General features: G+C 43.6%; 1 protein-coding gene across 3 annotated transcripts in view; it reads left to right on the top strand.

Moving 5' to 3' along the window:
- Positions 1-2,958: 2,958 nt before the first annotated feature.
- The window catches only part of prkd3 (protein kinase D3), a gene marked incomplete at its 3' end in the record, with an annotated part of 37,020 nt that continues 25,922 nt past the window's right edge, over positions 2,959-14,056 (top strand). For all 3 annotated transcript variants that reach the window (XM_083908241.1, XM_083908240.1, XM_083908239.1), the window contains exon 1: positions 2,959-3,415. In XM_083908241.1, coding sequence (XP_083764367.1) covers positions 3,137-3,415 — 279 coding nt within the window. In that variant the 5' untranslated portion in view covers positions 2,959-3,136. The remainder of the gene's footprint in view (positions 3,416-14,056) is intronic.

Here is a 14,056-nt window from a genome sequence, read left to right as displayed (position 1 = left end):
GCCACTCAAAAGTAGTCCAAAGTTGGTGCCAGGGATTGGAAAAATTTGACTTCTAGGCTACCCAGATTGTGTGTTTTTGTGCTCACTGCAAAACCAGCACATGATACAAAAAGTCTTCAGCAAATGAAACTTGCAGAGGGAGCACGAAGGAGCGCACCTACATAGATATAGAATCATTTGCATACAGTATAGCACCTTTAAGCCAATAAGCATTGTATTGCTTTGATTTTCTGACAATAAGCAATACTTTTTATTTATATTGCACCTTTCAAACCAAAGTAACAAGACGCTTAAAGGTAAAACAAATAATGCTAATAAGTGTCAAAGGCTAATGTAGATAGTCAAGGCTGTGATATTGGTATCACCAAAAACTACCAAGACTCTATATCAGGGGTGTCAAACATACGGCCCACGGGGCAGAACCGGCCCACAGGGTTAATTTGTTGTTTAAATACTATACTAAACTACCTGTGTGATGTGTAAATGGCACATTTAGGGATAATATTAGTGAAAGTTATTTTTCTCATATTTTGTCAAAAAGATACTTCATTAAATGTAAAAGAAAATGAAAACAATTCAGAGTTCTTGTTGATCATAGGTTATTATGCTATTATTTTACTGGTGATCAAATTGTGAACAAAAATGCTCTGTATGGTTAAAAAAGTGGGTTTTAAGAGGAGATTCTACAGATGATACTGAGTCTGAGAAAGGTCCAGGTTCACCTTCAGTGTCTAATGTGGATTTTTTGGACCATTTGGATCATTCTAGTGGGGACACAGAGCATATGAAACCCCTCAGGGCCCCTGAGCCCCTGGACTCCAGTGTGGAAACCAAACCAGGTCGTGTGGGATAACGATTTTCTTTTCTTTTCTTTTTTTTCTTTCTTGGCTTGGCCAAGTTAGAATAACGGAAAAGAAAACGCACATGCGCATTGGTTTGCGCTCCATCGGAGGCGCCATTGCTTCACTGGGACTGTAGTTCAAGTTTTCCTGCCCACACATGGAAAGTCAGTTACGCGGAGGTAATAAAAGGACTTCAAGCCCCAGCCCACAGTCGCTGCTCTTTCTCTCGTCAGGCACGGGAGGAGGAGGAGGAGGAGGAGGAGGGGGGGAGTAGTCACAGCTGGAAGCATAATAAGATGCGCATGAATTTACAATCTGGAATAAACGATAAGAGAGAGAATATACATGGAGCGCTCGGGAAGTGTCTGCGCGCCTGGGTGTCAGAGAAAAGTTGGCGTTTGTTGTTGTTCGTAGGACGCGACGGTGCGCTTTTTACGCGCTTCCTCCACACACACAAGAAAGAAAAGGAGCAGAATATTAAAACTGCTTTGCAAGTCGATGGAGTTGAAAAGTTTCTTCAGTGCGCTCACGATGGAGAGAAAAGCGCCCTTCGCCGACTGTGAAGGTAAAGTTTCTCTCTTTTTTTTTCCTGAAGCGTTTCTGTCGACGTGTTCACGCACACACACACACACACACACACGGTTCTCAAACTTCTCCAGTGTCCACTGAGAAGGGTGAGTATTGTATAACTTGTTTTGCTGCCTTTCTTTGCACTCGCCTCGTCTTCTGCCAGAGAGCCAATCATAAGTGGGAGGTGCTGCAGATGTTCACAAGCTTTGGCTCCAGATGTTTGTTGAGTTTGAATTCTCGTAAACACGCAGGATAATCTCACTTTTACGCGCCTCTGTGTTGTTTTACGCACGGAGACAACGGCTATAGTAGCCCTATTTTATTTTTATATATATATATAATGTTTACCAACAGTTTTAAAAGGGTCGATATTGTGCGGTTAAAGCTAATGAGCGGGCACGTAATGTTTCAGCGGTAGCTAACACAGTCTATCATGCTAGGACAGAGGGGGGTTAGCCTGGAGCTAACTCTGGGAAGTTAAGCTAAGCTCATTAGCACTTTATCATAATGTGATAAATATGATATCAATGGCATTGACTCATTATTACATACGTACACAGCTTCTATATGAAGGCTTCTTAGTTGCACAGACCATACATGTCAATGTTACTGTAAGAAATAAGTTAAAGTGGTGTATTGTGTCAGATAAAGGAAAAATAAATCAATACAATCTGCATTATATATCAGTTATTGGATGCCCTGATTTCTAAAAATCAGTATCAACCATAGAAAAATTATTTGCACCTCTTTAACTTTAATCGCTCACATTTGGGTGACATAATGGTGTTTCTTTTATTACAACATGTCGCCTGTGCTTATTGAAGTATACTTGTTTTTGTTTTACAGATAATATGAAGAATGTAATTTTCCTTTTTACCCCCCTAAATAAATAATCCAGTGATTTTCACCAGAATTGGACCAATACCGACCCAGATATGAACTAGAAAAGCACTCGGAGAGCACAGACCTCCGCCAAGGCAGCTCAGTGCCTACAAAATACTGTACACCGTGCCGGCATGCAGCGTGTATGGATCACACCCAAAAATGTAATCAGTCGTTCCTGGTCCCACTGTGGACATTTCGTGAAGATTTAATCCGAATCCGTCCGTGACTTTTCGAGTTATGTTGGTCACTAACAGACAGACAGACAAACTCCAGCAAAAATGATTGAAATTGAAATTGTATATCATATTGCAGCAGAAAAAAAGGTAGGCAACACTTTAAAATAATAATATGATGTCTTTTTGACTCAAGTGCTTTGATTGTATCGGCTGAATAATTCTCTACTGTGTTCACGTTGGTGAAAAGTAAATTTTTTCATGCTAAAAACAACCCTCTGTGTTTGTCTGTGTTTGTGTTTGTCTGTGTGTGTGTGTTGTTTGTGGTGACAGGTTTCCTGTGGTCAGAGTGGATTACTGACTTCAGTAAGAAGAGGGAACGCCAGTCCAGGTTATGAAGTTTGCGGCAGCAACTTTACGGCACACGCCTGCGGACTCTTCCAAGACTTCTACCTTCTCCTCGCTGAATGAGTGTGCGGTGTGTGAAATCCGGTGGGCTGATCCTCCTAATTCTCTTCAAAACAATGTCACTTTTGACAAAAACAAACAGTGCTTAGTCACTGTGACAAGAGTTTATCCTCTGAGGTCCAGCTGTGCTCCTCTGGATGACCCCTCTCTGAGTCCTTTCACTATTCAGCGTTTCACGTTGCTATTGGAAGAAAACCAATGTCTGCCTCCTCTCCCCCGTCCTTACCTCGAGCCTTCGTCCACTCTCTCCCTCCGCACCACCCGTCGTCGCCGCCGCCGAGCCTGCCCGGACCGCTCTACACGCGGCTGTCCAACGGCAGTCACAGCGCCCCCAGCCCCACCAACTCCCGCAGCTCGTTCCATGGAGTGTCCTTCCTGCTGCAGATCGGACTGACCAGAGAGACGGTGAACCTGGAGGCCAATGACCTGTCGTTGTCTGCCGTGAAGGACCTCGTGTGCTCCATAGTGGACCAGAAGGTAATGACACCTTTAATATGATTCACAGTGATCAAGCTGTCTCTCTCTCTAATATCCTCTGAACAGTGGCGGTTTCTGGTCTTTGAAACAGGGGAAACTCATTTATAGCCCAGTTATTTCTACACTACCATTCAACAATTTGGGGATACACTTATACATGCAGTTGTAGCTCAACTTCCAATTGTATTGGTTTGAGAAATGAAATTTAGTGTATCTCTCTTTACGCACCGAGTATCTCACTAAACGCACAGAGTATCTCACTTTACGTAATTAGTATTCCACTTAAAGTACAGAGTATCCCACTTTACGTACCGAGTATCTGACTTTACGTACCGAGTATTTCACTTTACGTACCGAGTAACTCACTTTACGTAATTAGTTTTACACTAAAAGTACCGAGTATCTCACTTCACGTACCCAACATCTCACTTTACGTACCCAATATCTCGCTTCATGTACCGATTATCCCACTTTACGGGCCGAGTATCTCACTTTACGTACCGAGTATCCCACTTTGCGCATTGAGTATCTCACTTTGCACATTGAGTATCTCACTTTATTACAGCGGGATAATGGTTGCTGGTCTTTGAAACAGGGGAAGCTCATTTTCATTCTACACTACCATTCAACAGTTTGTGGTCACTTAGAAATGTCCTGATTTTTGAAGGAAAAGCACTTTTTTTCCCCCAAAGAATATAACATTAAATGAATCAGAAATACACTCTATACATTGTCAATGTGACTATTCTAGCTGCAAACCTCTGGTTGTTAATGGAATATGTACATAGGTGTATAGAGGCCCAGTTCCAGCAACTGCCTCTGAAGTGAAATGTTTTCCGCAAAACACGTGCAAATTTCCTACTGTTGCCTTGTCATCAAACGCAAGCGGTAATCCTGGAGGCAGTTACAAGGTGTAACATGACGATGCGCTGATTTGTTTTGCCATCTTTTATCCTGTGTGTGTGTGTGTGTGTGTGTTTGGGTTTTTGTTTCCAAAGCAGACATCTGGGCCTCGTGCCCCAAAATGAGTCAAGCGCCGCAGAAGCATGTGCACGATGACACAAGATGATACAGGACACGAGCTTAGTAGTATCAGTTATTTACATGGTGGTGTACAGTTACTGCACATACATGACGCGTGAATGCATGTACACACGGGTGCTTTTTGCTTCATGTGTTGTAATAATTTCCCCATAAGAATTGGCTTTAAACACGAACACAGGCCGCGGCACGATTTTGCTGTGTAAGTGTAAATCAGCTTTAATGATGTTGTTCTTGTTCAGTTCTTGTTCGTACAAAGTGAAATTGAGCCTTGAACAAGACATTTTCTACTGTGAAGTGGCCTTGTGTAATGATAAGCACTGTACGACTACACCGCATGCGTAATACTTTTTATGAGGAAAGGGGTTTACTCTGGCAGAGAAATACTGTTCGGCAATAAAAACATTGCAAGAAGGTCCGAATCTCGGTTTGATCAACTGTAGGTGTAGGTGTTTTGGCGAAGTTTCTGTGTGTTCTGAGTTTTACAGGTTTCTTCCCTTGTGTCAGTGTGTTCTCTCCAGGCACTCCAGCTTCCTCCGACAGTCCAAGGACATGCAGATTGAGGATTAGGTTAACTGGTCACTGCAAACTCACCATAGTTGTGAATGCGAGAGGTTATTTTCTGAAGGACTGGCGAGCTGTGCAGGGTGTACCCTGCCTTTCACCCTCTGTTTGCTGGGATTGGCTCCAGCTCCCCACTGTGACCCTCAAGGGGATAAAGTGCTTAAAATTGAATTAATAATTTGAAGCATTTATGACACCAGAGACATAATGTGTTTTCTGAGAAGGGGTTTTTCTTCTGGTGAAGAAATATGTTAATTTCTCTGCTACAAATGGAGAACAAAATAGTCACTTTGTTTTGACTATTGACTACTTTACGGACCAAGTATCTCACTTTACGTCCTGAATATCTCGCTTTACGTCCTGAATTTCTCGCTTTACGTACCGAATGTTTCGCTTTACGTACCAAATATCTCGCTGTACGTACTGAATATCTCGCTTCATGTACCGATTATCTCACTTTACGTACCGATTATCTCACTTTACGCACCGAGATACGTTTACGTACCTTACGTACCGATTATCTCACTTTGCGGACCAAGTATATCACTTTAAGTACTTCGTATCTGACTTTACGTACCGTGTATCTCGCTTTATGTACTGAATAGCTTGCTTTACGGACCGAATATCTCGCTTTACATACCAAATATCTCACTTTACGTACCGAGATACGTTTACTTTTCAGTCAAGTCAGATATCTTGATTTATCGCTATATGATGGTCTTGCAATATATCATATTCTATCGTAACGCATTGCATCACATGGTACCCTGTGAATCCCACACCTAGTGTAAAATATACTAAATACTTTATACATTATAATTTTGGTAATCATTCTGTTTGTAGGTGCTCTAAACCTGTGACACAATCATCTTTGATCACTTCATAGTTGTGAGGGATTAATCTTGTGCAAAGCCTGTTAGAATAATGAAATGGCTCTTGTGTGCGTCCACATGTTCCTGTTTTTGTAACCTCTTGTGAATAACGATGATTACTCCATTCGTGTCCGTAATTATCGTTGACTGTATAAAAAGGAGGTGATTAAACAAAGCACTTTTCATCAGCCTCCGGGCTCTGAACATTTAGGTCGGTCAGAGCTCTGTTATTGCGTATGACGGGACGACAAAAGAGTTACGGAGCAATGAGAATAAAGTTGTACGATAGTGAAGGAGCTGCGGTGTCTGTGCTGAGTCTGTGTCCTCTGGTTCCATGTTGTCCAAGTTTGACATTCCAGAGGAGCGCGGTAATGTTGTTGTTCTTTACGAGGTCTGCTGATTCTCACTAGCTAGTTATGAACAGTTCTGGTCTGCAGAGCAGAAAATCTCATCACTGCGTGTGTGTGTGTGCATATTTACTTGGATCTCGTAACACTGGCACGGTCGCAAGAATCCGGAACAGGAAAAGAGTGTGAAATGCAATGCGCTGAAGATGAACCTTAAAGAAAAGCAGCAGTGAATAGCTGCTGATCATCTGCCACAAAGACATCAGGATCCCATACTGTGTGTCAGTCTATTACTGTGTATCACATTCATTTATCTAAAGATGCCTTGGAGATATGAGCTGCTTCATTTATGGTCAACAGTCGTAAAGGCTTAATATATAATAAACATTATGAATATCAATAACATACGGCCGATTTGTCCACGTTATTGTGCATTTCCTCTATTAGACTCCACCGAATGCAATGCACTGCATCAACTCTTTCATGAAACACAGCCATGTGGCTTTGATATCAATGGAAAATATGACTGTATTCCTTCTGCACTCTCCAGTCCATCTCCGCCCCACTTCTCGCTCTGAAATATGTATGACAGTGCTGAGCCTTTTACAAAGTCCACTCATGCCAGACGACTTATCCAGCTGAAGATCTCTGACCCCGGCTTAGCCGCTGACAGTCGTCCCAGGAAGTCTCCACTCAGCAGAACCTCAGGTCTCTGTCAGCAGAGGGGGAGGCCGGGGAAAAAAAAAAAGGCTTTAGACTTTATGTGGTAATATCTGTGTGGAGATGAAGTCTGGCTGGAAGTGTATAACCCCCTTCCCTTTCGTGCTGCCGTTTCCTCCGCTGAAAGCTGGCCTGCATCACTCAGTGACTCACCACTCAAGCACGCAACAAACATGGATGCTTTATCCCCGTTTATCCCCAGTCACTGTCAGGTTTTCTGCTGTGTCAGCTGTTTAGAATGGGGGTTTAGTTATGGGTAAACTGTGTTATTAGAAATACTGATGGCAAGGCAAGTTGTCTGTCTTGTTGAGTATCACGGTTTGAGTCACAGCAGTCAACCTGAAAAATTTAATTTTGTCCAATGTTATCCTGTTTTAGTGCTTTACGTACCGAGTATCTCACTTTACTTACTGAATAACTCACTTTACGCACCGAGTATCCCACTTTACGTACGGAATATCTCACTTTACGCACCAAGTATCTCACTTGACGCACCAAATATCTGACTTTACATACAGAGTATCTCGCTTTACGTACCGAGTATCTCACTTAACGTACCGAGTATCCCACTTTACGTATGGAATATCTCACTTTACGCACCAAGTATCTCATTTACGCACCAAGTATCCCACTTTACGCACCGAGTATCTCACTTGACGAACCAAATATCTCACTTTACGGACCGAGTATCTCACTTTACTTACTGAATATCTCACTTTACATACAGAGTATCTCACTTTACGTACCGAGTATCTCACTTTACGCACCAAGTATCTCACTTGACACACCAAATATCTCACTTGACGCACCATGTACCAGCCGACACAGCAGAAAACCTGACATTTTCCTTAATAAACAAACAAACCACTACTTCTACCCCTCACTGACCAATTATTCAAGTAAAACTGGTGTTGTAGTTAAAAAATACCTACTATAAGTGCCATCAATCAGTGTAGCTTGTAATGTACGGCAGTGGATTTTAGCCGTTCATCATCTTAATTAGGTTAATGTGTTGTGTTACACATGATCAGGCCACATTGTGCATTAAGTAGCTCGTGTAAACTGTGTTTGCTTCATTTACTTCATGAGAGACAAGACTATCGCAGCGCTGACACCTTGTTTCCTACAACAACAAATGTAGTGATCCGAGTTATTGAAAGAGATGTTGAAACACAAGGGCAGCACACGTGGTGTTTCCTTTTCATGTGTAGTTCCATTTTCCGGTAGGCGAATGCCAGCTTCAATGCTGTTTGTTGTGTAATCTTAAAGTCTGCACATCTACATGTGTGCATGGAAGCACGATTGCAGCTCAGAATCTACACTTCTTATTTCAGAGAACACTACAGCCCTGTTTCGACTGCTGGTATCTGCAATATCTTTCATTCGCAATATCTTCTTTTCAAAGCTTGTGACCGTAGCTTAAGGCTAGAACGTTTTTTTCCAGTGAAGTGAGTGCTCTAGATCTGCTGCACTGTTGCTTTATGGTTATTTAGCTGAGATGTGTGACGCCTTTAGGTGTAAACGTGTCAATAGCTCATATCCATCATTTTAATTGAGCCTTTTTATCGACGACGTAATGCAGAGAAATACTTTTTACACGCTGCGAATAAAAGCGTCTCTGCTATAGCAGATGCACTCTGAATGAAGTTGTACAGCTGTAAAGTTTCCAGATGTTTGCGTGCCGCGGTCTTTATGGCTGCAAGGTTGACATTTCATATCTTTTCTGAACCCTCTGCTTTTGAATCGGTCTCATTGTTCGACGGCGAGCCGTGAAGCCTGTTGTAATAGCTATTGCATTGTATAGATTTTGCACGGCTCATTCCTCTTCCTGCTAAAGGCTCGACCACATGACTAAGGCAGAGTCCGCAGACTAGATTTGCTTTCTCTCCGTTTCCTGCGCTGATCTGAGATTAGTGTTGATAGAAGTGGTTTGGACCGCATTCGCCTACTTTTGCGGTTCAGGTCAATTGTAGTCCAGGGCAACTTGATCCTAAGGCCTCAGTCTTGTAGAGCAGTTGTGGCAGTGACTGTTCTTAAAATCTAATGAATACTTATAAAAGATAGTGTGGCTGTTTTAATGTAAAAAACAATGGCACAAGGGGATCAACTCTTGGCTAGGCTCCTTGAGGACTGTGAGAAAGGATGAAAGGAGCCAGTCAGTGGCTGGTGGAGACTCCCTCCAATCGGGTACCATCTAGCCCAGATCTAACCCATGATGGCCCATTGACGGCTCCTTGGTGGCAGCCTTGTTTCACTAGTCACGTTTTCAACTACCCTGTCTGGTTTTTTTTGGGGCCCTGATTAATGGTGCGAGATAAACATCCAAAGCTTCTACTTGTTGAACGTTTCCTGTTCGGTGTGTCGCCCAAGTCTTCTCGTGCGGCCTGCGAGGGAGCAGCGGGGGGACGAAAGTTCACGGCTCCCTGAGAATGACTCCCAGTTTTGCCACTCCAGTCAGTCTGGACAGCCAGCAAGCTACACAACATTCCTCTTCACCCAGGCATTTTTGGAGGATGATGCGATGCTGCTCGAGATGGGGTGGGATTGGACTGCTTGGGAAATGAATGATTTGAATGGAAACAAGGTTTTTGGTTCCTTGGAACAAGAATATTTGCTGAAAATACTGACGTTATGAACATTTCGTTGCAGCATTTGTCTTTAGGATGTTACTGTACATAGACACTGTAGCTGGAAAAGCAGATGCCTTAGCCACAGGTTTCCCTAGTCAGTGCTTGCTGTAACTCCCAGTTCTGGTTTAGGGCTGTACATCTGCCCTTGTAATTAGTGAGACAAAGACTGTTTTGAGTTTGAAACAGGCTAGGTTGAACAATTTATAGTAAAATGGAGCATTTTAAACAATCTGGAGTAATCTCACTTATGGCATTAAAACTTTTTTTCTTTAAGATTAATTAGACAGAGTTGAGGAGAAGGCTTTTGTAGCTTATGGTATTGTGTTCACTTTTCATCCTGGTCTGGGAATAATTTATCAACAGAAAAAGTGCATGTGAAAATTTAAGAGTGAAGCAAAAATAGCCTGAAAGCAGGGTGCAGATGGAAAATGGAGGCACGGTAGTTACCAAAGCTAACTGAAACACACGGTAAATAAATCAACACCATTCTCCCTCCCTCCCTCCCTCCCCCTCTCTCTCTCTATCCTTCCCTCGTTTCTACAGTAAGGCCACATCTGCATGTTTCCTATGGAGCTGGCAGCCATATTTCACCCCAGAGGAGATCCCAACAGCACAGGGCTTTATGTGTGATATACATGGAGCCAGACGTTTCCTGGAAAGCACATTCAGCTCCTTCTGTAGAGAAAACAGGTCACCCCCTGAATCAAAATAGTCACTGTTAGTATTGGTTCTGAATACACACTGTTGTGGCCTCAGCCTTTTTTTCCCACAACTTATTTGGTTTTAGACATATTATTGGTGTATTCCAAAAGTCATGGAGTTGACAAAATTGATATCACAACTGGGAACGCTGAAATAACGTCTTCCATGTACAACTTAAAAGCCTTCTTGCACTAGGAATCTATCAATTTTCTTCAGATTTGGAGTACTTTGTGGAAAAGAGAGAAGGAGGGAGAGAGAGAGAGAGATAGAGAGGGGGGGGAAAAAGAAGTTAAGTGAGCTTCGTAATTTCTACCATCTGCAGTGCACATTTCTGCCGCCTCGCTCTCCTTCAAATGTAAAGTGGCAAGGCAGAACGCAGGGAACCCGGCCACAAGAGTCAGAGAATGATAGAGTGGAGAGAAGAGTGGTCCTCTGGGGGGGGAAAAAAAGGGGGCTGGGGTTGGTTGCATGGGACCGGCCTTGTTGGCAGGGCCTCACATGGGACACAGAGGGAGGGGGGAGTTGTGTGGCCACCTCGCTCTCCTGATGTCTGATGCCAAAACCATCAGTACAGGGCTGCTCCTGCCACCAAGTGTAGTGTAGCTTTTGCTGTGGAGCGGATTTTCCCTTCTTTCCAGTGCCTAAATGCCCTTCACCATACTTGACTTTTCAGCCAGTGACGGAGGTGATAATCTCCATCACTCCAATCTGGGCTAATGCCCCGCCGAACGGGGCTTTGATTGTGATTATATTGAAGTGGAAGGCGGCAGTACTTTAGAGCCATTTAATACTCAGGGATCCTGGTGACTTTGTCCTTGTGAAGCCACCCACATGTGGTGATTTAAGAGCACTTCAGGGGAGGCTGAATTTGCGACTGTAGCACAACACGGTTCAGTGAAAGAGGTTATTTCTTTTACCCCTTATTAATTTACTCATTAACGACTTGAGTTTTTCTACCTTGAATGCATTCACTGACAAACTCGGCGTGCTCGGAAGACTTCAGCCATGACACATGCTGAGCCAAGAGGGGTTAAACTCTTTAAAATGTCAACACTTTAAACACCAATTTTGCTTTTCTGAACTGAAGAAGTCACAGGAGGATGTCAAACCAGGCCAGTGTTCTGCAGTGAAGACCATGCTGTACACTCTTAGAAATAAGGGTCCTTCTACAAGGGCTGAGGTTCTACCTGGAACCATTTGCTTCTGAAAAACAAGGTTTTTTTTCAAGGGTTCTTGGTAACACTAATGAACCATTTTGATCCAAGGGGTTAAAGGGGTTCTTGGTGGAACCGTCCAAAAGGGTTCCAGGTGGAACCTTTATAAAAAGCTTCTACCTGGCGCCCAAAAGTGTTTTCCTATGAGGACAAGCCGAAGAACCTTTTATGGTTCTACTTATCACTTTTATTTCTAAGAGTGTAGCTACACTAAAAGGTGTCAGAGGTATTATTGATCCTTGTAGTGCAGCTCAGTTGCAGAATGTCTTATTCTGCGTTGTTTTCACAGCCTTGTTAGCCTTTTCCTGTTTTTGAGCGTTGAAGTTTGATCTGTCGAACTGATAGGAAGGTGGCAGGGGAAGTGCAATTGCACAATGATACAACCGGCCGTTGATAGGTTCAGAAACGTCGTGCGTAGCATAGGCAAATGGCACTCGCAGTGTCGCCCTGATGAGACGCACGCCTGTTGTTGGACCGTTTTTGAACCCGAGTGAAACAGACAGCCACTCAGCATGACTCCTTTTGTCCCTGTGCGTCTTTTCTCCAGCTGCAAACTCACTGTTCACTTAGTTCCCCTCAGAGCCGCTCCCTGTTTCCATATTCTCTCTCTCTCTCTCCGTGTTCTCTCTGCTCTTCAATCTGCTGTGGTTGGTGGTGCAGCTCTGCCCGTGAAGGCTCTATGTGCCTGCGCTCAAATGGCTTTTCCTTGTCGATGTGCTTAAAACTTCTTAGAAACTGCGCCTTGGTGTGTGTTTTAAAGAAAGCAACAGCTCGGAATTCGGGGCAGTACTCTTGGTCTAGTTTATTATTACACTTGTATTTCAGTGAAACTGCAAATCAAAACAAGAGGAACCAGCTATTCTTATTATTAATCAGAACCCAGAGCTATTATTAAAGGTGCCATATGTAAGAATGTGGCAAAAAACGGTTACTGCATTCAAATTCAAAATACCGAGGTCTTTTAGGTTTCATTTTCTGACGTACCTGGCAACCCGTGGTTGCTCGGCAGCTGGGACTCTACTGACTGCAATGATTGGTAGACGGCGGTAGGTGGCGCCACATGCCAAAACATAATTTTCAAAACATAAACATGATTTTGCAGTCTGCAAAATATATTGACTGTACTGTTGTTGTTGGTGAGTTCAGTTTGTTATATGAACATTATTCCTGAGTCTCTGTGACATATTAGGAGGATTTTATGGCCAGTTGCTTTAGATTTATTACATAATGCACCTTAAATGTTTCTGCCGAGCAACGTTCACGCCCAACTTCTGACCCTCTGCTCTGCCGGAACAAGAGAAAGTGCCTTCGCCATCAATCTCATGCAAATTCCCCCCACATTCACCTGTTTATATTTGCCCCACGAGAGCGCCAATCTGGTGGCCGTCCCCTGCTAATCCAGGCCTCAGAGAGGTAATGAAGTGTGTGCTGCAGTATATCTCTGAGGCGGAGGATCGCAGCGAGGCTGTAACTCATTAGCAGCAGTAGTAGTAGCAGCAGCAGCAGCAGCAGCAGCAGCAGCAGCAGCAGCAGCAGCAGCAGCAGCAGCAGCAGCAGCAGTGTGCAGGGGCCTGGCCAAGCGTGTTTTAGATCACACTGCTCTCTTCCTGAGAGGCTTCGGATCCTCAGCAGTCCTCGTCTCGGGCCTGGCCTCTGGACACTGTTATTACATGCTATACTCATGCATCCACACGTATGCAGGACGTAGTCAGTGATGTATGTTAAAGAATCGGCGCTCCTTTGCCCCGAAAGCCACCTGGCTTTCATTGGAGATACAGTGGCTGGTAACCAAAACGTGACCTCACCACAATTACCCCTACTTCACTTCAGTGCATCTGCACTGCAGCTCCAATTACTAGACTATTGTTTCTCCAGATTCAAATAATCAAGTGGTGAAATAATTGAGGGATTTTCTTGATGTTAGCTTTGAAATAAGTTTAAGATGACAGGTGTAGAGTCTACTAACATGTATCTCTATATAATATTTCTTGGCTCTTTTTCCAGACCACTGAGTGTCATATGTTTCCAGTAAGCCAAGGTTCCATGTTCGCACGTCTACGGAACATGCACCGAGAAAATTGAAGCTTTTCAGATGTTTGGTCACGCGATAAGTTGCTCTGTCATCACGTTGACCGACTAGACAAAAGCGAGCAGAGTGGCCCGTGCGAGACAGGAAGGGAAATTGACTGGAGCGCCGGACATTTTTCAACTAGTGAAGATTTGTTTCACTCTTGGCTGACACTTGGCCTGTAAGAACCATCGCTGTTATTCGTGCCGGATTTATTAGTCTTGATGAAGAATGCACCGTTGCCGATACACGACCCTAACCCTAACCTATGAATGAGCTATGAGGTGCACTCCTGCCACATGGAAGGAAACAAGTTAGTCAGCCTGTGGAGTGAGAAAGTCACAGCTTCTCTTGCTGCACTCCTAACCGCACAAGTTTCCTTTCTGCTGCTTGAGTGGGTTGCCCTTAGTGAGAGGTCTTCCTTCTGTGGTGGAAAAGAAGCCGACTTGACTTCAGAATATTGCTCTTGTGGAAGATGATAGG

The sequence above is a fragment of the Microchirus variegatus genome, assembly GCF_963457635.1.
Source record: "Microchirus variegatus genome assembly, chromosome: 21".
NCBI lineage: Eukaryota > Metazoa > Chordata > Actinopteri > Pleuronectiformes > Soleidae > Microchirus > Microchirus variegatus.
This window is presented reverse-complemented; position numbering and strand designations above follow the sequence as displayed.